General features: G+C 36.9%; 1 protein-coding gene across 3 annotated transcripts; it reads left to right on the top strand.

The window, feature by feature from the left end:
• Positions 1-15: 15 nt before the first annotated feature.
• On the top strand, positions 16-27,679 carry LOC139150267 (reticulon-1-A-like). 3 transcript variants are annotated; one of them, XM_070722524.1, is made up of 9 exons: positions 16-612; positions 1,023-1,061; positions 2,424-2,534; positions 11,277-11,484; positions 13,675-13,813; positions 21,770-21,839; positions 22,934-22,980; positions 25,685-25,743; positions 26,184-27,679. In XM_070722524.1, exons 1-9 carry the CDS (start codon positions 213-215, stop codon positions 26,224-26,226), a joined length of 1,116 nt encoding a protein of 371 aa, XP_070578625.1. In that variant the 5' UTR covers positions 16-212; the 3' UTR covers positions 26,227-27,679. The 3 variants fall into 3 exon arrangements, with proteins under 3 accessions (XP_070578625.1, XP_070578627.1, XP_070578626.1); XM_070722525.1 differs by having other exon boundaries at positions 38-612; positions 2,427-2,534; XM_070722526.1 differs by lacking the exon at positions 2,424-2,534 and having other exon boundaries at positions 21-612.

Here is a 27,679-nt window from a genome sequence, read left to right as displayed (position 1 = left end):
GACGTCATCGAAAATACTACGCAGGCGTACTGTACCTTAACTGTGCTGGTCATTGCATTACGTCACACTCCCATTATCATCTTTCAGCTTTCATACAGGAGTGCACAGATACCGCCATATTGCGTCTACATAGCATTGCACAAATTTTTCGTTGACAATTGTACAAGGGCATTATTTCCACAGTGTTCTTGTAACCTGTTCCATTTAAGGCCATGTCGGGGTTTGATGAATTTGATCCTATGAGTAGTTCGCCTCGAAATGATGCCGCTCCATTTGACAACGAATTTGTTCAGCTCGATCCTGAGCCACCGACAGTGCAAGCTGACGAAATCGGTTCGTCTGGCCGTGGCGAGGCCGCCGAAGAGGACCTATACACAGCCAACCTGGCGGACCCCGAGCCATCAAATTTATTAAATTTTGAAGATGATCAGCCGCCACCCGTCACCTCTTCGACCGACGACGATTACCGCATGGAACCAGAAAGCGTGAGTCCGGACACTAATTTCCAGGAACCTGAGACAGAACCAGAGCCAGCGCCAGAGTTTGTATCGAAACCGTCACCAACTGTGGAAGAGTCCCCTCAGTTGACGCAAGAGCCAACATCCCAACCAGGTAGGTCTTTTGTTTAATTTCCAGTTTTATGTTTTCGCAAGGAATTCTCTTTGGTTGAAGAAAATCAAATCGTAATTTGGATTTTGCAATATTTCATCCAATAAGGCACGCCTAGAAAATTTAATGTTAGCTTGTGCATAAGGTAGGGATGATAGTTCTCTTCCGTATAATTTGAATAGAAATTCTGTGTCTGTAACTTGTCATGATCGGTTCGGTACTATCATTGAGAAATTATGCAGGGTGTTTGTATATTCAGAATGTGAGAAACGGCCAAGAGTTCACGAATGTCCATGATTTAGAACATTAACACGGCAGACAATAGAATGAAAATTGCAACAATCAACATTATTAACAGATATTTCCATTTGATTCATAAATTGCTAGACTTCTGTCATATTGTTTCTTTTCAGGGGGCATTTTTGCTGGACTACAGAATCTTGACCCTAGAGGTAAGACTGTTATAATGTGTGTACGCGTTGTATGTCTTTGCGTAGGCGTTATATGTCTAGAGGTAACCATATTATTATCACACGAGAGAAAACTCACATTGTCAACGTTTTGTGAACAAACTCTAAAACATTTTTTTTATTAGTTGTATTAAGTGATTTTGATTGCAGTTTTAAAAGTTTACAATGTTATAATTTGTACCAAACTGAAAATGCAATATTACTGTTCCTTACAAGTCATAGCTGAACTTTATTTAGGCTTGAAGGTGCATTTTTTGTTGTTGTTGCATGTGCTACATATGGTTGGTTCATTAAACTTCAGATTTATTCAAAAACACATAAAAGTCATCTTGCAATGACTTGATACAAGGTTCAGGAGTATAATAAAAGATGACGCGTCAGTACAGTCTAAATTTGAACTGTGTGTCCAAACTATTTTGGAGACTAATAGAAACAAAGGCAATTATTTTTGTTGATTTGCACATAGCAGCTATCCAACTCAGATAAATGTTACATCCTGCAGTTTAGAGAGTAGCAGCCCAGAAAAGCCTGACATTTTGCCTTCTACTGTTGGTATAAATTGGGATAGTACATATTTGTAAAATTTCACAAAATTTACTCTTCATCTTTTATCTCTTGTTAGTCAGCTGTGCATTGGCATTGGCAATATCAATAGATATTCCAAAATAGGGTTTTCAGGTCTTTCACAAATCTATGCCTGCAAGAGTAATGTAATGAAGGTAACCTGTATATGCCGTGAAAAGAGTGTTTGGAGAGTAATTTAACGAAGGTTATATTTGCTTGCTATGAGAAATTTGTGTAAAGTCTTTAAGGAACATATGAAATTTTCATTCTGCTTTGACAGTCAGTTGATGTCGAAATACGTCCCAAGGATAAAGGAATATTGCTCAGGCCTTCAGACATCATTATTTATTCTTTTGTGCAACAGCCTGTTTCAGAGAGTTGTTGTCGTTGAGCACAATGAACCCTAAATCAATAGGATTAAATATTTGAAAAGGGTAGCCTTGTCTAATATTTGTCATACAGATCCCTCTCTGTCTTCAGAAAGTGAAGGGAACAGTGATTCAGTGGTTGAGTCATGTATCCATTGCAAGAGAGTGCTCAGAGTAGGGAACACCTAGAACTAGCCTCCCAGACAAGCAGCTCATGAATAACAATAGAGAATATAACAGGTAAAAACATCAGTATGCAAACTGGGCTCCATCTACATTAGCATTTAATGTGGAACGGCAGCCAACCTAGTGCAAGGCCACTGTTGAGTACAATTCTTGCGTGAGATGTTACTCTGAAAGGCCAGAGTTGGCACAGCGTGGATTTTTCCAGAGATTGTTTTCATATTATTAGCAGAGATGCAGGAACCAATTGATGATGGCAACATCACTGAGGAGACAAAAGATGCAGAGGAGGAATCTAGAGGGGATGACGCTGTCACGAGTTGTGATAGTCATCATCAAGGTAATTTTGGACTCCGGTTAGATTCACACACCTCATGGCTTGCTATGCCCTGCCTGTTGTATCACACAAAAGTGGCAAAAATTATAATTTCCTGTAATGATTTTGAAGAGCGCTTTTCTCCTGATTTTTGCCGCATGAAAGCCAAGAATCACGATAGGAAATGCAGTACTGCTGTTTGCCCCTTTCTTGGAGAACCTGACAGTGGCATATTATATTATGTATTATATATTTAAGTAGGTCTTGCTAATGACAGAGCTGTTGCTTAGCAGTTGGAGTTCATAGTTGAACTGAATTTTAAATGTGTAGCACCATAAGACTGCATCTGAACTAATCTTCATTTAAATTCACCTTTCCCCGTCATACTATTAATTTTCACTACATATCTTCGTTATATGTAAATTTAAGTAAGCCATATTTAGCTGTTGGAAGATGAATTCAAAGCCATACATGATGCACAGAGTAGCTGTGGTTTATTTGGCGATTAAGTTGTTACAATTTCATGGCTTGATGTTGATTGATGAGCTTGTTGGCCCAGCAGCATTTCAACTAACAGATATGAATTTTGTTTCAAATGGAAACGTGTGTGCACCATATACCCTATCCCTCCCCTTTACCGCTGAGTGCTGTTAAATATTGTTACTGCATGATCAACTGATATCCAGTGTATTTAGCATTCTTACTATGATTTGAGTTCTCTTAGCATATGAAATACAACACTTTGAAAAAATATGGAGGCTATTTGCCTAGAACCAGAGGATGAATGACCTCAACAGGAAGGTCATCCTTCGGCCACAGCACTCTCATAAGTGGCTTGCATATTGTGCTGCAAATGTGCAATGTAAATTACTTTCCAAATAAGAGTTAGAGCCTGTGGCAGTTTTAAAATGGTGCCCACCTGGGTAAAATTCTCACATAGAATATTTTAAAGGCATTTACAAAGTGTATGGAGAGCCAGGATAGGTGTGGATGAAATGCTGTCAGAATAGCATGCCCTTTATCCTGACCCTGTTGAAATCTACTCAATAGAGATAAAGAGAAACATGCGGGATGGTCTTTTACAAATTTGAACCAAAGGAAGTTTACATAGGTAAAGTGCATGAAAAATGTTAATGAAGGTCACAAGTCTGTGAAATATTTGATTTTGGTGAATTATTGATCATCGGAAGTATTGCTGCTTTAAATATGAATTTATTTTTTACCATCACAAAAATTACTTATCTTTGGAACAAACCAACTGTATGCTTGTCATACACTTGACCCAAAAGTGTCCTCTGAAAGCGATTGCCCAAGTGCCAGTTCAGTCTCAGGTTTTCCTGCTTACAACCTGTTTTGCATAGTCATCAGCTTGTGTACGTGAGCAACCAGACATTTACTGACTCCTCGATCAATTTAGTATGCTGTGTCCAGACATGCTGTTTTGGCGTGAAGTCAAAAATAGCAGACGACCCCATCTGGGAGAACCTTTATGAGAGACCATGTCTACATACTTAATGAACATTTATGTAAAATCTCCAAGCTATCAGAAAGGAAAAAAGGCATAGATAAACTTCATTTACAAGTTTAATGATAAGAAGGAAATTTTGCCGTGCAAATCTGCAGTTGTTAGTACCAAGTAGAAAGGGAATGTGTACAAAAATTTGTGCAATTTTATCTCTTCAGATAATGCCATATTAGAAATATCACTGTAAGAGTTCTGTCATGGATGATTACAACAAAGCATTTCTGTGTCTGCATCAATCACTCAATGGGGTAAAAACACAAGAAGAGGGTATTTGAATTCTTTGTTGTATTTACACACAGAGGGGGAGTGGCAGGTATGCTGTTTTTATCGTTAATACAAAAATAGTCATCCTTGAATGTTACCATAGTACCAGAACTGCTTTTTTTAAATCAAACCTGTGTTTTTCTAGGATTGTACCTTTGATTAGCTGAACCCTCATTATGATCAGTTATGCCTTTTCCTGTGCAGTCATCTCAATTGAACTTGAGGTCTTCCGTCATGAAGCATAATTTTCCTTGTGCTTTAGGACTATCAACAAGTACAAGTTAACTCTGATTTTCGTAATTTTGCTCACTGTACGTTTGAGTTTGGTGTGGTGAGGTGGTTTTAGTTGAGGTGGCATAACATTGGTTTCTGCCGAATTACACACAAGAATATTTCATACCAAGCTTAAACACATCAAGGCCATGAGTCACTGCATTCTGCATTCTACTTGCTGAATTACAGAATATTATCATTTGCATCTGCTCTACTGTATTGATAAGTTCACAACAGCTGTCAGTGAAATCTATGCACATATAATGTGATACATCCAAAAAATGACTTATCTATACAATTCCAATATTGAATTGCAAACAAGCTTTGTTAAAAAAAATTGCATGGTTAAAGTCTTGCTAATAAAAATTACAAATTGTTCCCTTCTTTTGGATACAGAAAAGACAGCAAAGATTTTCATTCATGTTATCTGGTTTGGCAACCTGTGTGCACCCTCCCATTTGATAGGGTTTGTAATATTCGTGCGAGATATGAGTAATGGACAAACAGAAAACAGGCAGAGGCCTTGGTTAAGGTGTGAGACACGCCCCTTCATAGATTTTCTCTAAGGAAGGAAATATTAGCACAAGCTTTGATGGCGTATACGTCTGTATGTACTGAGAATTATAATATGAGAAATCAGTATCCACTCAGATTTGATAAATGAATGTGTGTTGACAGAAATCCTCTGGCAATGTACAATCTGGCTGAGGTATCTTGATGACTTGTGCCTTGCACAAAAAACACACATTGCACAATTTACTTCCTTCCTATATTAAAATGAAATTATTGTGTGAATTATGGTTACAAAATAAATGGGTGAATTATGAGTTGTGTAAGGAAGGGATTTTCTCATCTTTACCACAGAGGAAGTTCAAGGTAGTTTGATGGGGTCATTTCAAATCCCTTGTGTTGGCTAATAAATAAATAATAATTTCTTGATGGACAGTAAATTCCTGATATTGATAATATAAATCGAGTGTTGTGAAATTTCAGTGAAATATGAGAGGAAATAGCTGTGTAATAATTGCTGTGCGTAATTTGTACATGTCTTTCTTAAATTTAATGAATAACAAATAAATTTTGATGATGGCTGGTTTGTAAAATGTGAGGTCTGCTTGTTAGCAGTGTATGGGTACTGACTGTCACACTTTCAATGAAATGCCTGACATTTTGCAATTTAATGCATTAGACATCAAATGCATTCAGGGATTGACTCCAGTGTCTGGAAAGGCTTATCCGTCTGCCTTGACAGTAATCAGTTCTTTTCCCTTTCCCCTAGCAATTATCAGGTTAGGTTAAAAAGATTGGTCTAAATTCACCATGACAGGCGCGACTTACATTGTCCTGACAAATGAGCTGTCTGTACATGCATGCTCCAACGGAGAAACCAAATGTTTTCTCAGCAATGAAGCAGTAATTTTCAGAAAATGAGATGCAGAGGCAGCGTAATCAAGCGATAAAATTTTCTTTTCTTATTTAGATTTCCATTTACCGAACATGGCCTCATCAGTGATACATGTGTAAATTGTGAGAATACTCATTTGACTTTCCATTTCCTCCGTTGTAAAATGACACAGTTTCAAGGATAAAACCCCTGTTCCCTGGGCCTCTCATTTGTTGATAACGCAGTGAGCATTTATTATCAGTTTTGCATGATAATGAGTGTCCCATTTTATCTTGGCTGCATAATTACATTATGAAGCCTCTCTGTAGCAGTCGACATGTATCGGTGTCGCCCCGATGATACCCAAAACAATTAATTTGTGAATGGTGAAATGAAATGAATACATATTTCATGAAGGTGCCCTCATTGTGCAGCATGCTTATGCTGGGGTTGCCTCTGGCTAGTATGATGAACTCTGTGGCATGGAATGCACCATAGAATCTTCCTTTTATTACTTCTGCAGTGAAAATATTTTCACTAATAACACTTTGCTGTTTCACTGGGAAGTACAAACAAAATGCTCATAAACGCCTATACGCTCTAATTGAAGGGTTTTTAATTCCATGCAAATTTATGTTTCTTCTGTAATTTCTGTGTCATCAGAACAATGATATCCATAATACATGTAGGTGTCTATCTCCTTTGATATTAACGATCACCAAAGTGTCTAGCTAAGTGTAATTTAGGTAAATGCAGACTATCTTTCTCGAGAAACACAATGACAGATACAGTACTTCTGTGAATGATATTCAAATAAGATTATAAATTCCTCTCAAGTGCATTCCTAAAAACAAACATTTTAAATTCCCAACATACAGCTGACATCTCACATAGGATGAAAGTGCAATATTTTTAGACAAGATTTTGCGATGCATGTAGAGCACCTGGGTATGTCAGTCAGGTGTATCATAATGAATATTGTATCCATGGCATATAATGTATCAGATGAATAGACAGCGTTCTTACCAGGCCGCGATTCCGCGACATTCTCGCGTATTTTTCTGTTTTGTCGCGGATTTCTTGGGCGTGCGCGCCAATAGTGGCGCGCCTTTGAAATTATAAACTTTGGTGGTGCCAGCCGTACGGCGCGGCCGGCCGTATCATACAGCCAATACTTCTCACCATGGACGTAAATGATTGACGCAAGTAATTACACTTCCTGGTTGAAACCGAGGCAATCTGGAGGCAATAGCCGTCAGAGTGATTCGATACATGATGGCCGATGTGTGGATGCATTATCATTATGTATACCACACAGCGGCCGTCGTGTATTGAACCACACGAGACTGTGGTAGTCTGACGCACTGGACGTGTTCGCCTTGCATGCATACCGGTACATGTCCACGGAATTCGCGGAAGCTGGAGGCGTCATGGGCACGATAAATATTTTAATAGGCTACGACAACGATAATCCGAACTACGAAAACACAAGAATGTAAAGCTTGTATATCCCTAAGGAATTACATGAACATTTTCGAAAACAACGAACTCGAAGCTGGTAGCATTATACTGTGAGTTCCGCATGGCAACCAGGGTCTTGAAGGGAACGACGTTATAGTGTTCGTGCCGTTGAGATTCAGTGAATTTTTGTTCTCGAAAAATAACGCAACTTTGTCTGAGATAATTTTTAGGTCTTTGCTATGTTTGGAATCATGTATAAACTTCGCGGGAGATACGTGTTGTGTGATGTTATAAGGCATTTGCTCCGTTCCTCGCCCACGCGACCTAGTACCTACGACTGGAAAAGATCGACAACTGGCCCACTGCCGATTGATAATATTATTCCAAAAGTAGTTCCGAGGTTTAAATGCGGAATAGTTGGAGGAAAGTTCTCTTATTATGCAAAAAATTATCAATTCTTGGCTTGCGCATGTGATAAGTATATTATTCCAGGCGAACTTATACGTAAGAACATGGACGTCTTTTTTCCATGCTTCAATCAATTGACAAAATTTGTAGCCTTGGCTGGCGACCAAAATTTCACGTCAAAAGTTGATAATTGTTTACAAACATCATAGGGATATGTTTCCTGATCTAAATAGATGCTGACTTGGCCTGTTCCTTCTGCTGGTTGTGAAAGGGGGTTTAGTGTGCGAAAAAAGTAACTAATGACAGGAATCAACTGGGAGCTGAACAGCTGGACACTCTAGCAACTACTGTTATTGTAGAGGACCCCAAAATGGACTTTCACACTGGAAAGAACGAAAGTCCCATAGACTTTTCATTAAAAGGCACTGATATTCAATATCAGTTGATATTTTCACCGAATGTTTAAAAAAAAGTTGTTAAGTTGAATGAGTTGTTGAGTCCTTTATTTTTTCCATGCATAGAATAAGTTTCGTATTTGCAGTTTGACTTTTTTAACATATTTATATATTGTCTCACAAAAATCATCCGTTGTCCCGCTTTTTTTTGGTCAGCGGGACAAAATGTCCCACAAAATTTTTTTTCTGGTGAGAACACTGAATAGTACCAAGCCATCGTAAGTTCCATGGTAGCAAATTAATATGACAAACACAAATAGCACATTGAAAAACAGCAGGGGCTTTTATTCATGTTTTTAATTGTCATGAAGCCAAGAAATAGTGTATAATTACTGTGTAAAGTGGTTTGTGAAACTTCAAGTTACAGCCATTATAGCTATTGCAATTACATTTTTAGTTCAGTAACAAGAAAGGACCAACTCAGCAATCGCAAATTAGCAAACTTTTCTGTTGTACTGATAGGCGATTCAGTGCCAGACAAGATAACAGTTTGGATCAGGAAAACTGATGTAAGTGCTATGCCCAAAATCTATCATTGTCCATACCTCTATATCGCCCGGAGTCAGTGTGTTACATTCCTCTTTGCCACAGCCTAATCAAAGTACATGCGTTAAAAATCCATTTGTTGGTCATATAAAATATCACTTACGGTCAAAATGTGGTTTGTTCCAACAAAGATGCATTTTAGCATTAATAAGACAAGACAGGTATTGAAAAACTACACCTGATACCCACTTGGCTAGAGATGCAGTATACATGTATACTGTCTTGTATTTACAATTGCAAGCTTTCATTCCAACAGTTGGTATCAGATAATTACTGTCATGGAGAACAGTACCATAATACCACTAGATCTTTTGAGGAAATTGTCAAAAAGAAAGAAAGCCTGCAATAGAAGTATTTTGCAGCCATATTGGTTTTTGGAAAAAAAAAACAATTGACGTTAAAGATGACCCTTAATAAGTGTTCAATAGAAAAATATGTCAGCAATGCTAAAGCAAAACTTTAATTTGTCAATTTTACACAACAGAAAAAAAATTAACATATTGACATCCTCTACCCACCCCCCCCCCCTCCAGAGAGGTAGTAGTCAATCCGTAATTTCCAACATTGATCACAGAAAGTAACAGTAAATGAAAAGATAATATCAACAGTGCATCGGTTTGCATACTTACTACTTTGCATATGAATAAGCAGAAACCATCATCACTTTGTTGTGCTACGAAATTGTCAGAACCAGATGACAGATAGCTGTGATACAGTTAATGATTTTCTTTGTTCTCAATAGGCAATAAACGGAAAAGCTATTGACATCAATATTACTGTTTACAATTGATATTTTTCTTCTCTCTCTGTTCTTGTTTACATAAGTATGAAGATGTTTGGTTTCATAGTTGTCATTGTCCTGTTAATTGTTATACATGTATGCTATACCCCTAGGCAGTGACAATAAGATCAAAATTTGATGTCAAAGCTGGGCCAGTACTTCCCTCCCTCCTCCCCACTTCCAAATTATACTGTGAGTGTGATATATATACATGTATACCCTGGTAAATCTGATGGCTATCTACTGAAGGTGTATAACAGTATTATTCAAAAAATCTTGTGAAAAATTTAGATTCTATGTAAAATAAATGTAAACAGAAATTTGTGACTATGTTTACAGTCAGCTTTGAAAAAATACACAATCCTGAGTTCAATACCGTAATCATTCTCATTTTGACAGTGATGAGTAATTAATGGAAACTCAATAGTCTGGCATCTTCCCATAAGACGTTATTACACAGGTTGCCATTGAATATGGATTCATCTGTTCATGGTCAAAGTGCAAGTTGATCTGTGTGCTTGGTTACAGTTTGTGTCCTTGAATAGACTCTTTGTGGTTTCAAGGCAGTCACCTTCCTCAATGTATCATATTTCTAGTCCCTGTTTTCCCAGTTTATGTTAGGGGTTTTTTTTGAGGACGTTAGGGATCTTTATTGCTATGCATTATTGATTTAAACATATCAATTTATGCTAATTAACAACTTCATGGTAGTTCATTATTGCAGTCCTGTTGCAATTGAAATTGACTGAAGGAGCAATGTCAGCGATAGCATGTTGCTGTGAATTTCAGAATGTTTTGTTCCTTTTGACAATCTGCATTTGAGTTCAGTTGTACTTACATATGTTCTGTTAAGCCAAGATTGCTATTCTACTTTTCATATGATAATTCTTTTAATTAAGTTTTGTTTGTATTATTGTATAATAGTTCAGCAAACATTGAAATTTGACGTGTACTTACAGAATTGTTAAAATATTGTATGATTGAAAATGAAAAACTGAAGTAGCCATTGCTACAAAAAATGCAATTTTCGTATCAGATGTACGTCAGCTGTGTATAGTTTGTTTGCATTTTTATGCCATAGATGGGCGTTTACCGTCTAATTTCCATAGCAGGTATTTATACATTTGACAATATTAGTACCAGTTCAGCATATTATACCCAGAAGGGTCACTGCTGATTGTTACGTTTCATTTGTTTATGATAATTGCTTTTATGTTCAAACTGCATGGATGACTAACAGTAAAAAAAAGCAGCAATGCTTTATCCCTGTCATTGCATGGTGTCTCTCTGAATCTCCCAGCGTTTGCCTCCAAGCTGTACAGCCTCTCTCATGCAATTTCACAGAGTATATCACTTTCATGGATGCCACCTCTGTCAAAATAGAGTAAAATCACAAAAATATACAGTGACATTGTTTCTAAAGAAAAAATGAAATATCAGGTGTTCTTTTTTGTAGAGAATTGTTGCAAACATGTAGTTTGAGTAACCTAGAGATCAACAAAATATAAACATTTGCCATTGCTGTGTTGCTGTCATCTCATTTTTCCGGCAAAAAGCAAAATTTCATACTTTCAATTCAAATTTTATACTTGTGAATTAAGCAATGACAGCTTACGATAGTTTGTTCAATCTTCTTGTGTGCTACTTACATTATTTTATGTTTTGACAGTTGTAGAATTAATATACTGGAGAGATCCCAAGAAATCGGGCATTGTTTTTGGCAGCGTGCTGTTCCTTCTGTTGTCCCTCTGCTGTAATTCACTCATTAGTGTGGTAGCGTATCTTTCCCTGGCTGTTCTCACTGTCACCATCAGCTTCCGGGTGTACAAGACTGTCCTGCAGGCTGTCCAGAAAACCGGAGAAGGAAATCCTTTCAAGTAAGTCTCTGAATTCTAATCTGTTTTCCTAGCTCTCCGGGCTAACTTCTTGACGCAATATTCTACATGTAAATTATGCTTTGCACACACCAACGAAGAGGCCCTTTTAACAGGAAAATTGTATATGGAGTAGTCATAGACCCTCGAGAAGGGTCTATGGTATAGTACATATCATAGAAAAATCCATAGCAGGTCACAGCTATGGTCAACATGGCAAGGATAATTTTGATGTGCAGTCAAATAGAAAGCAAATTTACAAAAGATACCTGTATGTGAAAGATACATAATTTCCAGGTGCAATATCCCTGCAGCAACAACAAAACGTAATCAAATTTTGACCAACACCAGATCATTAAATCCTAATTTCAGTAATGTCTAGCCCCCCACGCCACCCCAGTGCTGTTTTACTTCAGACCAACATGAAAGAAAAATTGTACTACATTGTACCAAGTGAAGAATGATCAATCGTGCAATGAAAAGTTGCTATACATCAGATATTTCAAACGGACAGTCAGTGTGCGGAGTAAACGGTGCATAGGCAGCATTTCTGTGGACTATGTTGTCATGACAAATTCCCGTTACTCATCTCCTACTGACCACATAGAGCATTCACATAAATGTACTCACCCCATAGTATATGTATATCCAAGGGGGTATTTGGATTGCTGTTTTGCTGATGTCATGTCTTATTTTTAAACGTCCTTGAAGTCATCAGACAGACGTTACATGTGAAACATCAATACAACTTACAGTAACTGATGTACATCTTGGCTGACTTATTGATTTTTGAACTGAAACTAACATAAAAAGTTCAAAAGAGGCACACACCTTGTTGATGTGGCTGCAAGCATCAGTTATAGCAGAAACCATCAAATTTCAGTACACAATCAATAACTGCCAGGAGAGAAGAAAAAAAGATTGTACATAATCAGACTACTGCACTTCGAGGAGGGTACATGCTAATACCTAAAAGTGGAACGGAATACCAGAGTACAAAGATAATGTTATTTCGTAGATGTTACATTATCATGAAATAGAAGGCAGAAGGCGGTTTGTGACTGCATAGTGTAGTTTCCCCTGGCATAATTCTCTGCTTGGAATGTGCATAAGGGAGTGATAAATTACAGATAGTATTACAGACAGTGGGTCCGGTGCCCGCTGCAGCTGTATGTTACAAGTGTACAGCCATGGGATCGGATATACAGCTAGGATGATTTACTGAAGCACTGTCACATGATCAGCGTAAGATCCTACTGCATAAATGTGTGGTATTGCAATGTGGTATGATGTCGTCGATGAGGTGTAAAGTATTCCAGGGATGTTTACTAAAAATTTTGATTGAGTCTGGATGAAAATGATAAAGCTGTTCCTACTTCTTGAAAGCTCTGAAATGACTTATAACAAAGCAAGGCATCAGAACTGAAACCAAACTTCCATGATACCATAGAGCTTCCAAATTCATGTGTATTCTTAAAGGGTATACTTGAATCATTTGACAAGAGGCATGTGTATGTACAGTGGATTTTTGTCCTTGTTTATCAATAGCTTGCAAAGAAAAAGACCAGGTGCCATCGCTGTTACATTACTGTTGCCATACCGACAATGATGAATAAAATACTCTGTTAAAATTAATTGAAAGAATTGTATTAATTAATTGTATTAATTATTTAGTATGCATTGTGGATATAACTTCAATATTATTTTATTGCCCTGTATGGTTTTTCGTAGATAAAAAAAATACAAATGAAGATTGGAAGTTGGCCTTTTGAAACTAACGAGTGCTGTACAGGAACTGACCAATAATTCACACACGCTATTGTTTAGAAATACAACATGTACTTGTTAACCGGTTAGGATTGTCAGTTCCCGATTTGTTGAGTTATTAAAAAAAACAGTGTTGAGCCGCACACTATACACACTGTCACTCTTGCCACTGTTTACAGTGTTTGTGCTTTTAGGGTCTTCAAATGTCCATAGAAGTCTTTGTTAACATGTCACATATGGGACATGTCATGACCTAATGGTGATTTACGGTTAATATCGCCTTTATCATGTGTTCATGTACATGTCGCCAGTGCTGATAATTTCATGACTTTGTAGTTTACTAAGCACAATGTCCGTCGCTAAGTTTGGTTCATTTTGTTATTAAAGAAATGTATATAATTAAACATTATATTTCTCCTATTGTAGGGCTTTCTTGGACACTGATATTGAGATTCCAAGAGATAAGGTGACTGCTGTGGTTGATCACATCTGTGAACATGCCAACTGTACTCTTAATATGCTCCGACGCCTCTTCCTGGTTGAAGACCTGGTTGATTCCATTAAGGTAAAAGTCCTGACAATCTACTCTCTGGATATCCATTACTTTGCCATTGCCATTACCCATTTGCCATTCACTTGTACTCATTTGGTGCTTTCTGTGTGTGCAACTTGTCAAAATAAATTTTTAGTTTTCATGCTGTGTTAATCTCTGAATGAAAAATATATTAACTGTTACGCAATTAATATATCAATTATGGTTAAACTTTAAAATCGTATTATCTTGTTAATCATTTACCGACTGCAATCTTCTCCATGGTCATTCATTGGTCTTTCAAATGAGTCTCCTCACCATAAAAATTGAGATTTAGTTTCTGGAATGGATTGAACATTTCATGGCATATATCTTTATTGGAATGAGATTTCCTCTACATGTACCTAACCATAGGGGCCACACATAATTATGACCAGCACATAGAAAACAAGACTCACTGTGTTCAACCTCAAACCGCCACCACTACATTGAAATGTGGAAGTGCGAAAATCAAACAAAGGAATAATAATTTCAACTTCCCCAACTCTATAAATTGCTGAAATATAGGCTGTCAGATTTTTGAACAACAGACATTTCACAGCAGAATCTAAACTATGGTTGTGTATCGCATATGTACTCGGTCTTCTTGGCATAATTGTTGCATGTAGTGGCAATACTTATATTAACTTATGCATGATAATCAAAACTGAGCTGCACCAACTCCTGCTAAACACAATCAGTTTCATTTGCTGTGTGTACCATGTTTTAAGGCATTATGTGGCTCAACTCAAAACTTGACTTTAACTCTTGAACTACAACTTTACACAGGGAAACCTTAAACCGTTCTCTTTTATAATTCAAATTAGGGGTCACCATGGAAATGGTGATACTAGAATAACAAATTTCCTGAAAATTTAACAGAATTAGACATTCAAAAAGGCTGATGTTCATAGGTTAAGTCAATGGGGAAAATGAAATGTCAATTTCCAAAAAACAAACTGTAATGACTCCACAAGCCTCGGAGTGAGTTGACACAAGCAGAATATCAGCAAAGTCCTGTGAAAATTTCAGAATCTAAACATCTGCCTCAAGGCAAATTCTACATTAATTATCCCCAGCCTGCCAGGGTAATCTACAGAGATAACAATTCTTTGTCCTTGACCGCTATTTGTCGTTAATTATATATTAATATCATTGATAAGTCAGTTAGATTGGGCTGACCCTTGAAACATACAGAGACTAATCTGTACTGTACAAGAAACATGCAGGGCCAAAAATTCTGTCATAATTTGTTGTAGCGATCAGAATATACATACAAATACCCTGACAGCTGCTGTCGCAAACTGCAATATCTAGTGTAGAGTGTAATACATTTATGGTTAGCTTTAACACTCACCATGTAACAGAGGTGTTTGAGTTTGATATTGCAAGATATAAATGTCGTTGTTGCTTGAAAAAGTCATGAATTTACATCGAGTCCTCATTTAAATATTTTTCCCAAACTTCACAGATGATTATTCCATGCTCATTGATCAAATATAATTGGATGTCTCATTTTAATCCAGTGTAATAACATAAATGATATAGTAAATGAAAAAAATTAAGTGTTTTGTGTATAATCAGTCAAGTACGTTGAGAAACACAGGTATAGTACATGTACATGTAGTACCTAAAGCCAAAACATGCATCTTTACCTCCTGCAACAATATATACATACCGTAACCAAAGGTCATTTCCGGCCTGTTTCATGTATTTAGGTCAGCAAAGGAGTGAAGTACTAATACCATCAATATTTGATTAATTATTGCAAAGCAATTGGTAATACCTGGAAAGGCCCTTCTCCCTCCACAACAAGTAACTTTGCAATAATAGGCAAACCATGGTGACAATAAATTTGAAATTTCAAAACAGTGCCCAACTCAAGGTCAAGCTGTTCCGAATGAGGTTAGAAAGCAGGTTGTCTTAATAAATTCCAAATTACATGGAAGCAAAAATTTACAAAGTTTGAATCAGTTACATGTAAGAATGCACTAAGTATAGGATAAAGCCCAAGTACGAGGGCTCTTCTGGTATATAAAGTCCAACCCAACGATAAATGTCGAGGCCGCAGGCCGAGACATTTTATCGTAGGTTTGGACTTTATATAACCAGAAGAGCCCGAGTACGAGGGTTTTATCCGACTTAAAAACTATCGCCCCGAACTGATATATTTTCGTTTTCAATGTGTTTACGTCAACCGTCCCCTTTGTCAATGTAACATGTTTAGGATATGAATTAAAACTTTTATTTGTGAAATGGAACGTCCTATAAATGCCCTAGGGCACATTATATAAATGCCCTAGGGCACAGCAGATTTTGTGTTGCAGCTGGTTTCCGCTGTGTTACCAAATTTGAATATTAAAACGTACCAGATGTCTACAGAATATGACATGTTCACTTTTGATTAGACAGTACTTTACTACGGCGCTGTCATTCGTTTCTAGAATTTGGTGACCAAGGCTTTTTAGTCCCCGCGGACGAAGTCCGGCGGGGACTTATAGATTGGGTCCCGTCCGTGTGTCCGTCCGTCCGTCCGTCCGTCCGTCCGTCATCAACAGTTTCTCAGACACAGCTAAACTGATTTTGTTCAAACTTGGCACAAAGGCATAGGACTATGACCTACAGATGCACGTCGATTTATTTTGTGATACGACCCAATATGGGCGCGAGGCAGCCATTTTATTGCGATTTTTCATGTCTTTGGACCATAACTCAGACATCCTTGAGCACATTCTGCTCAAACTTGGCACAAAGGCATAACATTATGGCTTTCATATCCATGTCAAATTTTATTGCGATATGTTTCAATATGGGCGCGTGGCGGCCATTTTGTTGCGATTTTTCATGTCTTTGGACCATAACTCAGACATCCTTGAGCACATTCTGCTCAAACTTGGCACAAAAGCATAACACTATGGCTTAAATATCCATGTCAAATTATTTTGCGATGTGTTTCAATATGGGTGCGTGGCGGCCATTTTGTTGCGCTTTTTCATGTCTTTGGACCATAACTCAGACATCCTTGAACAGATTCTTATCAAACTTGCCACAAAGGTATAACACTATGGCTTACATATCCATGTCAATTATTTGTGATACAATCCAATATGGCCACGAGGCGGCCATTTTTTTTGCGATTTTTCATGTCTTTGAACAATAACTCAAAGATCCTTGAACCGATTCTGTTCAAACTTGACACAAAGGCATAACACTATGTCCTACATATGCACATTGAATTATATTGCGATACGATCCAATATGGGCGTGAGGCGGCCATTTTGTTGCGATTTTTCATGTCTTTGAACCATAACTCAGACATCCTTGAACCGATTCTGTTCAAATTTGGCACAAAAGCAAAACATTATGCCCTTCTGACATATGAACACCAATTTATTTTGTGATATGATCCAATATGGCTGACAGCAGCCATTTTTTTTGCGATTTTTTCATGTCTTCGAACCATATAACTCAAACATTTTTTGAACCGATTTGGTTCAAACTTGGCACAAAGGCAAAGCACTATGGCATACATATGCATGTATCAATTAAGCTCGCGATAGGATCAAATATGGCTGCAGAACTGCCATTTTGTTGGAATTTTGCATGTCTTTGAATCGTAATTCAAAGGTCATTACACCCATTTTGTCCAAACTTGGCACAAAGATCAAGCACTATGGCATACATATACATGTCAATTTACTTTGTGACATGTTCCAATATGGCTGCCAGATTGTCATTTTTTTCCAATATTGCTGTCAGATGGTCATTTTTGGATTTTTTCATGTCTTTGAGGCTTAATCATATGCAAATATTCTTAACCAATGTTGTTGAGACTTGGTACAAAGATAAAGTTCTATGGCATACATATGCATGTCTACTAATTTTGTACTATGATCCATATGGTCAATAGACAGCCATTTGATTTAAATTTTGGTGTGATTTTTTATGTCTTTGAAACATAAACATAGGTCACTATCCCTCGATGGACTGATTTTGTTCAAACGTGATACGAAGATAAAATACTATGGCTGCATTTTTGTGTACATTAATTTGTTTCATTATATGATCCGAAATGGCTGATTACAACAACATACCCGATCCCATACCATTTCGAAAATTCCACCAAACCATGTGTATAGTATGTGCCATCATGACACTGGAGGCAGTAAGGGCATCGTTATGGGTGATGTAATCAAAAGTTCCTCGAGTGGTCATTACCGGCAGAGATGGGTCAATTTTATTGAACGTTCCTCAGATTACTTTATTATGCAAGTCACAGGCCTAATGCACCCGTTGCATCAATGTCATTCCACAGCTACCTAGACCACAGCTACCTAGACACCAAAGATTATAACAAAATGGACAAGCGGGGACTGTGTCATCAACGATGACTTGTTGAGTAAATAAAACACCCTGAATTGAGCACTCTGATTGGTCAATCAACAGTAGATAGTTTTTAGTCCCCGCGGACGAAGTCCGGCGGGGACTTATAGATTGGGTCCCGTCCGTGTGCGTCCGTCCGTCCGTCCGTCCGTCCGTCATCAACAGTTTCTCAGACACTGCTGAACCAATTTTGTTCAAACTTGGCAAAAAGGCATAGCACTATGACCTACAGATGCACATCGATTTATTTTGCAATACGATCCAATATGGCCGCCAGACGGCCATTTTATTACGATTTTTTCATGTACAGAGCCATAACTCAGGCATGTTTCAACCGAGTTTATTCAAAGTTGGTACAAGGACAATGACCAATGTCATTTATATGCATGTCGATTTTTTTTTTTGATAGCATCCAATATGGCCGCCAGGCGGCCATTTTGTTTTGATTTTTTCATGTACAGAGCCATAACTCAGGCATATCTCAACCGATTTTATTCAAAGTTGGTACAAGGACATTGACCTATGTCATATATATGCATGTTGATTTGTTTTGTGATACGATCCAATATGGCCGCCAGGCGGCCATTTTGTTTCGATTTTCTCATGTACAGAGCCATAAGTCAGGCATATCTCAACCGATTTTATTCAAAGTTGGTACAAGGACATTGACCTATGTCATATATATGCATGTCAATTTGTTTTGTGATACGATCCAATATGGCTGCCAGGCAGCCATTTTGTTTCAATTTTTTCATGTACAGAGCCATAACTCAGGCATATCTCAACCGATTTTATTCAAAGTTGGTACAAGGACATTGACCTATGTCATATATATGCACATGGATTTGTTTTGTGATGCGATCCAATATGGCTGCTGTGCAGCCATTTTGTCATGATTTTTTCGTGTACAGAGCCATAATTCAGGCATATCTCAACCGATTTTATTCAAAGTTGGTACAAGGACATTGACCTGTGTCATACATATGCATATTGATTTGTTTTGTGATACGATCCAATATGGCCGCCTTGTGGCCATTTTTTTTTACGATTTTCCATGTCCTGAACCATAACTCAGACATGTATCAAGCAAATTTATTTAAAGTTGGTACAAGGACATTGACTTATACCGTGGTATACATATGTACTTCAATATAAATATGTACTTTGATTTGTTTCTCGATATGGTCCGATATGACCATATGGTGGCAATTTTGTTATGTTTTTTTCTATGTCGAGAGCCATGACTCTGGCAAGTCTCAACTGATTTTATTCAAAGTTTGTAACTGGACATTGACTTATGTCATACATATACATGTTGATTTTTTAAACAGTAAGATCAATATCGCTGCGTTGCGGCGATCTTGTTACGATTTTCTCATATACTGAGCCATAACTCAGACATATTCCACAAGTATCATTCAAAGTTGGTACAAGGACATTAACATATTTCATACATGCTCGTCAGTTTGTTTCAGGTCATGTAGCAGTATCATGTCAATTATTGAAGTTTCATAATTAGGCTGATATGTCAAGAAATACTGCATCAAATTTCATGAAACTTTGTACACATGTTAAGCTCACATTGCTTTAACAGTGAAAAAGACATTTATCAGTGTCATTTTAATTAATTTGTAATTGCATATGTAATGAACTTTCCTAATTAGAGTGATATATCCACAAATACAATCAAATTGTCAATTTGATAACTTGATACAGACGTTGATCTCATAGTGTTGTAAATACTGCATTAAACTTTATCAAATATGGTACCGGTGATAATCTATTAGTGTTGAGGATAGTATGAAAAAATGTTTTGCAACATCCTGTCAACTAATTCCCAATTGACTCATTTAATGACCTTTAGGATAGTGGCCTACATCGGTTTTATGTTTTCATCACCATGGAACTCATTCTTGGCCATTGAGTGCCATCTGTATCAAAGTATTTTTATCACAGGACCTGTAATCAAAGTACCCATTAGCAAGCGGGGACTGTGTCATCAACGATGACTTGTTAATTAGCATGCCAACCCTGAAATATTAACTGGGAAGTACAGTATTCTGTTCTGGATACATTGTACATGTAGGTGTACCATGTACATCTACCAAAAAAAATTGAAGCACAAATTGTTGCTCCTCAAACTACATATAACCATCATACAAGCTAATGAAAATATAGAAATAAATATACAGTACATGTAAGTTACTGTCAGTCTAGTTATTACAGTGCTTTCAACGTATTTGTTTGTATACATTTCATTAGATGCATAGTATTAAACCTTCAATGACTTATAAATAATGTCACTGTTTCTGAAGTGTGAATTTGAAAAACTGAGCAACGTCACATCCACTAGGACTGCACACTAAATTGAACTCCCTAGTGATTGACAGAGAATGCTTATAGCTTTAGGTCAGAGGCCATTTCATCATACAGTGTACCAGTAGTTGATTCATCTTTGCCAAATGCCATGTTTCAGTGAGAGTGAAAAATGTGTCTTATATTGCAACACAGTCATGCTTAGTCAACTACCCATCATTCATCATTCATGTGTGTGTAGTGATGACCCCTGTTGCAATGATACTGCATAGAAATAGAAAGATAAAAACTGTGAATTGAATCATCCAACTACTGTACTTATACATGTACTTTGTAATTACAACCCCTTTGTAGCAAGAAGTTGATCTGACAGTGGCTCTTCGTAAATGTCTCTGAAAGCTTTACTGGTGTAGAGATAGGTTTTGATGTGATCATCTGCAGTGTTACTAGTTAAGACTTTGACATGTAGCTGGCAAAGAAATTGTTTGCCTCTCCTTGTGTCAATGAGAGCCTGAGAAACCCAACAACTGTCTGGTGTTAAGATGTGAAAGATAAAGGAACAGAGTTTCTAAAATAGAAATGTCAGGATGTTGAAAGCAAAATGATGCACAGTTTCTGAAAATTTGACCTTTCATAATGAGTCATCAATGGATTTGCTTTCTTTCATAGTACACACGTACATGTACCCATGGAAGGGACACAGGCAATGGCTTTGTGGGATTTTTCTGTGTCATAAATTCCTTTTTCAAACCAATAGTGAACTTAGAATATATTGATAACATATGTTAGGAATCTTAAATAAAACACTGCAGTACTAAACACTGGTGTGTATAGTTTGTGATATCAGAGCCTAGCTCATTAGCATACATTTCCGGTTGATGTATGTAGATGCCAGAAAGTGTGTTCACTTCTTTCTCAGCTCTGTCTGTGAATAGACATGATAATATTTGTAGACTGTTACTCTCCTTGTGTAATCAAAGGGTTTGATCAAATAATACAAATTGACAAATATTGTGTAGCAAAACACTGACTTCAGCCAATAGATACACTTTGCATTTGCAAACACTTTTATGACACACTTCAAGCTGTAGAAGTGTTCTGTGGCTGATTTGGTTCATCACAAAAGCCAAAAGCAATTTTGAATGCCTAGTAAATGTGTATTTGTTCAAGCATTAATAAAACACTCATAAATATTACAAAGCAGTCTCATGTTGTTATATAATCAACACTGAAATTATCTTTTATCAATAGTTTGCCGTTATGCTGTGGTTGTTGACATACATTGGGGGATGGTTTAATGGTCTTACTCTTCTGATCTTGGGTAAGTTTTTTGTCTCAGTGCTTCATATCTATGTGTGTGTCTGTCTGTGTCTATGTCTGTGTACATAGGGGGGTTGATTATGTGTGCATTTCTGTATGTTTGTATGTCCCTGTGCAAGAGTCTTTGTCAACACTGCGGGAAGCCTTTATCTATACCAGACAATATATCTATATCCAAGTGTTAATATCTTTGGATGTATTTTCTTCTGTCTATGTTCTTGAAGTATTTGTCAGTGTTTGTGTTCACATAATTAAAGCTCAAATATTTGTTTATTGTTTGTTTTATTACGAATGAGGAAAGTAATATTTATTAGCAATTATGAATAATTACACAACTGGACATTTAACTGCAGTTGTGTATTGTTGGTGCAATGTCATAAAAAAAACTGCTGCATCATCAACAAACAATACAGTGTTATAACTGCTAGCATGTGAGGTCATTCAACCAGGAAAATCAATGTAGGAATTTCCAGAAATGTCTTTTTATTCATTCTTTTACAAATACATGGAATTTCAAAACATCAGCAAATGACAGAATTCTTGTGTATCATTGAAGTCTAATATTTCAGAGAAAGCAGTCTAAAACTACATGACCCGCTTCGTTAAAAACACACCAATTATTAAAACCACAGTTCAAATTAAAAATGGTGGGAATACCCATGAGAATACCTGATGACCCGTTCTCAATATAGAATAAAAATATAAAATATTATTTTTTACAAGGATAAACCAGTTTACATATACCCACTGCAAAATCAGGCAGTTGCGTTGAACACAACCACCCAACAAGAGTATGATGAACGTCTGTTCTTTTTCTTTTGTTGCACATTTAATAAAATTTCAATTATAGTATCATGGGGCGCGCAGTCACAGGAATGCTTCAGGGTTTAACCATGTATCAGACATATTGATCATTGTTACATAAAATAGTGACAGACCCAGTCTGAATCAGCATTCCTACACATAGTTCAAATTTTATTGTGACGTAAAGAAGGTCAAAATATCTTGGTATTACATCACCTGTACAATATAACAATCAGGGAATAGAAATGTAGCAAAAAACCTGCTTTCTAATCAAATATTGTCTGTTTGCAGGATTCATTGGTCTGTTCACTTTGCCCAAAGTGTATGAGCTGCATCAGGTAAGATTTCCAAGTCACAGTGTTCTGGTCGTGATGTTGAATTTGTGTCATATTTTGCCTCATCAAATGTGTCCTTTGACCATGTATCTGTCCTGTAGGTCAATATCTTCACTTTGTGTGTTCTTTGCAAGTCTAATCATTTTTAGGTTTTTTAAGACAATTCTTTCATTGTTCATTCCAATTTGCTAGCATAACTACTGCTTTGCAGACATAAAAGAATATTTTTACAATGGCTTCCAATAGTAAAATAGGAGTTTAAGGAAATATTGTCACTGAGTCTTGTCATAGTATTGTGCATTAAACCACTTGCACTTGATTAAAATGGAGTTTGTAGTTTGGTGAACTTGTACTATAAGGCAGATATCTATGAAAACATTAAACCAAATATGACTCTACTTGAATCTGACAAAATAATGTAGGTAAGTGTAAAAGAATTAGCATGATGTATGACAATTTAATGAACTTTGGCAAGAAGCAACATCTGCTAAAATACTTGAACCAGTCCGGGTTATGTCCATAGAGAGGATATTACGATTGACCAATCAGCGAACCTGCCGCCCGCAACGTCATGAATAATTAACCTTGCAAACCTTAGCTCGTACATTGCAACGAGTTTGGAACTTTTCGGCTTGATTTCGCCCTTTATTTTTAGCACTGGGTAGTTTTTAGATGTAGACGTTACGCACAATGTTCAGTGCGGCCGAGATGGTGACCGACACAAGTGGTTAGTACATTGAAAATTACTTATTTGGATGAATTTCCTGGCCGGGTACGGCTCCTAGAAATCAGCATTTGACCCTTGTAAATCTACAGTAAGTTATTTGTCGCCAAATATCGCCTATTTTTGGTCAAATTTCAATTTAACCTTGCCATCTGCAGTATGGAGAATTTTTCAAGCTTTGCAAAGATGGGTCAACTGTTTTAGTCGGTCATCGGAGCACGATGGAGCACGATTTTTTCGATCACCATGCGTTGCCCGGTACGATTGACCCTTCGCTCAGAAAAACGTGCCCCGGATCAATCGCCGAGAAGTTACCAAAAGCTGGAAAAGAGAACGAAAAACGTCCAATAACTCTTTGTCGAATATGGTCAAGGGTTTAGAAACTCAGAAAACTATTCCTGAAGAAATCTTACAATTTTTAACACGGTAGAACGTCGCCAATCGACTGGAGCTAGGATACTTCCGGGTAGCCAACAGTCTCACTCGATCGTTGGATCTGACGTCAGGTCATATCGCGATCTGAACGAAGTGAACCAATGTAACCTTTGACCCTTGTACATATACAGTACGTGATTGGTTCTTGCCTTTATTTCATTACATATACGGTACGCCATTGGCTCTTCCCTACTATCCTCTATATGGACATAACCCGGACTGTTGACAGAATATTATTCAATAGATCCTTCCTGTTTATACCTGATAGTAATGCAGTCAGCGTTAACCCTTTCAGTGCTGTAATTTTTCCCACCAAAATTTTAGTGCAACATTTTACCAATTTTTGTGAATTTTTCTGTAATTTGTCTGATAATTTTGGACCAAACGGACATCACATTTCACTGGTTCACGTTTTCATCAAAATTTTTGCAAAAAATTTGAAAAAATTTGACCAGAGTACATTATATAAAGGCAACAAAAATTGACTTTGGCACTCAGAGGGTTAATATGTAAATTAGAAGACTATGTAATAAACTTTTCAATTATGCTAATATTTATTAAAAGACCTGAAGCATTTATAAACAAGTCTAGAAAAAATTCAGAATATTCAGGGTGATGCTGATTAGATTTTGGTCAAGACTTGCTTCCAAATTTTCACAAATTTGAACACCAAATATTGTTCTAAATAGAAGCTTCTTCATAAGGTGTATGTCCACATTCCTTTTGTCACTCTTCCTATTTAAATAAGAAAATTTTCATTTGTAAACAAAATTTTCAATTACATAACTACATGTATCTGTTTAATACTCAGGGTTATGTCAAACATGTACAAGTTGCTACTGTACAGCATTTTTAGGATAAAATTTAGACTTCAGAAGGATGTTTTCTTCACTGCCTGTAAATTTGTAACCAATTTGCATATTTAACAAATATTTGCAATGAGGCAAATATTCAGTAACGTAGTGTGCTAAGTTGGATAGCGTAGCACACAAAATTGGGGAATATGATAACATTCAAGTTTTATCAGGTAGTTTTATGTGATGTGCTTCTCTTATGAAAAAGGCATAGGCTGTTATTTTGGCTTGCTCAAGTATCATGATAGACTGATAGAATGTAAAGGTATCACTATATTCACTTTTGGCAGTGCAATTATTTGGTATCTGCTATCTACCCTGTCTCTTTAAATGGTAATGACCCTATTTGCCAGAAACTTTGGATGGCATTCAGGTGACTTCCCACTGGAGCACTATTCATTTTGATCCAATTTTGTTGTTTCACTATGAACGCAACTTGAGTCGACCAAAGGTCAAACACTAAGCATATATCCCATGGTTACTTACAGGAGTAGGCAGGTCTAGGTCCTTGCTGACTACAGATAGATCCACTTTACACGTCCAGTGTAGTCTGTCACTGAAATTGTTGCTTGGCGTAGCAGTGAAAAAATCTGTATTACTCCTGTGTGTATTGATGATAAAGAATTACCTATGAGAACTTCAGAAACATAAAGACACATGTAAGCAAACTTTGGGCTTTTCTTTCTCTCCATAGGAAAAGATTGACAACTACATTGACCTTGTGAACAAGCAAGTCAAGGAAGTCATGACAAAGTGAGTTATTTAGAGTCACTGTTTTATTACCTCGTGGTCAGTGTGAACCTGCAAAATATTTTGCATGTATTGAGTGCAGGTGGCCCTAAGCCCAAGGGATGAGGACATGTTCCTTGAATCAAGAAAAACACTTGTGACTAAAGTCATTCTCTTTTTCTTAATATGCTCTGACAGATAGAAGGCTCTCCACCCCCTGCTTGGCACACACCCAAATACCTGTGCCACACCTGAAATGTACAGGGGTGTGTTATCATCGGTGATCTATTAAATAATTCATAATGCCAATGCTAGATTTTGCATGTCAACAAACTGAAATTATGGCTCTGTTTCCAGCTTGTTAATCCCCTCCGGTGTCATAATGTACTGTTTGCCAAGGGCGCAAACACTTGACTGTTGCTGCATCAGTTATTGTTACGGTCACTCTTTTTTCTGAATTCCAGGATTCAGGCCAAAGTACCTTGGTTAAAGAAGAAGACGGCATAAAATGCTGGATAGCAAATTCAGCACATAGATTAGGAAACAAAAAAATTGCCTTTAGCAGATATCAAGGGAGGGTATGTTAATGTTGGGGATAGAACAATGCAAAAATTTAGTCAAGTTAAATCAAGACTGAAGATGTCACTCAAAAAAACTATGGCCACCAATGACATTGCGTAATAAGTGTCATCTTAGAAACATGCATAGTGTTAGTCATAGCCCAGAACTACCAGTAAGTCCATCTTTACGCACCAGTACATTTCTTGTAACTGTAAAAATATCCTTTTCTATGAAATAGTTACGTCATTTGTGCTTTATTGAAGATGAATTTCATGTTTTTTGTCATTGTGACAAGTTTCTTTGCCAAGTGAAAAATGACATTTATTAATGTTTATCTAAATGAACCAATACTTAGATGAGCGTATGGTTGTCTGTGAAACTATGGAAGTTTTATGCCGATGTTTTGTTACTTGTAGTCAGAAAAAGTAAACTTACAACTCGATAAGAAAAGGAAAGCACAGAGGCCAAGGTATTATTATCAAGTAAGAATGAAATTGTTGCCTTCAGCCTAAATAGGGTTTTCTAGTGTTTGGATTTACAGTTATTTTGTGGCAATACACGGAGTATATATGTTTGGATGATATCTTATTACCAGCTTTATCTCAATAAGTGTTGTATTGAGTTTGTTAGAAGACTGCTTTAGAGACAAAACATTGATGTACAGTTTGCTGTGGTGGCTTTGTAGTGCTGCTGGCCCTCTACAGGCTTGTCCATTCTTTCAGTGCTTTGTTATGTGTGTATGATAAGCTTATCTTTCTTCCATCAAAGCAACGAACCTCTTTGGTAATATCACTTTTTAAAAGAACATTTGTGTGTGAAATCTATGTGTTTTTTGCTATATCCGACTGCCACTAGCCAGTATAAATTCTCAGAGTCTTGTACTATAAAAATCTGCTAGACTTTCAGAGCCTAGCATTGCCCCTCTACTCTTGTACTTGAATTTAGGATAGGCCTAGCAATTGTTGTTGTTTTTTTGTAGTTTTTTCCAAATGTCAGTACTTTTCATTTTAAAATGTCAGAAGAAGACATTTTGTCCTGTAACTACATCATATCATTTTGTGTGTTAAAAAAAAATGTTTTGTAGATATGGATTTACATTCGAAACTTTATGAAAAGAATATTATTAGATATCCATACCTGTTAGGATTTTTGTTGTTGTTATTTTATTTATGTTTTCTTTTTTTTTTTTTGAATTTGGCATTATCGGCGGACATTTTACTTACAACTTGTTTCGTTGATTGGAACGCAAAGGGAATGATACGTACCTGGTATTATTCCTCTTTTAATCAGACACCAGATTTCCTGCAGTCCACCAGAAAAATAATTGCAACATCGTCGTTACTGTAACCATTCAATCCAACATCCTTGTTAATTAATCATTAAATATGTAGAAAAACAA

This window comes from Ptychodera flava, chromosome 14 (assembly GCF_041260155.1).
Source record: "Ptychodera flava strain L36383 chromosome 14, AS_Pfla_20210202, whole genome shotgun sequence".
NCBI classification, from domain to species: Eukaryota; Metazoa; Hemichordata; class Enteropneusta; family Ptychoderidae; genus Ptychodera; species Ptychodera flava.
This window is presented reverse-complemented; position numbering and strand designations above follow the sequence as displayed.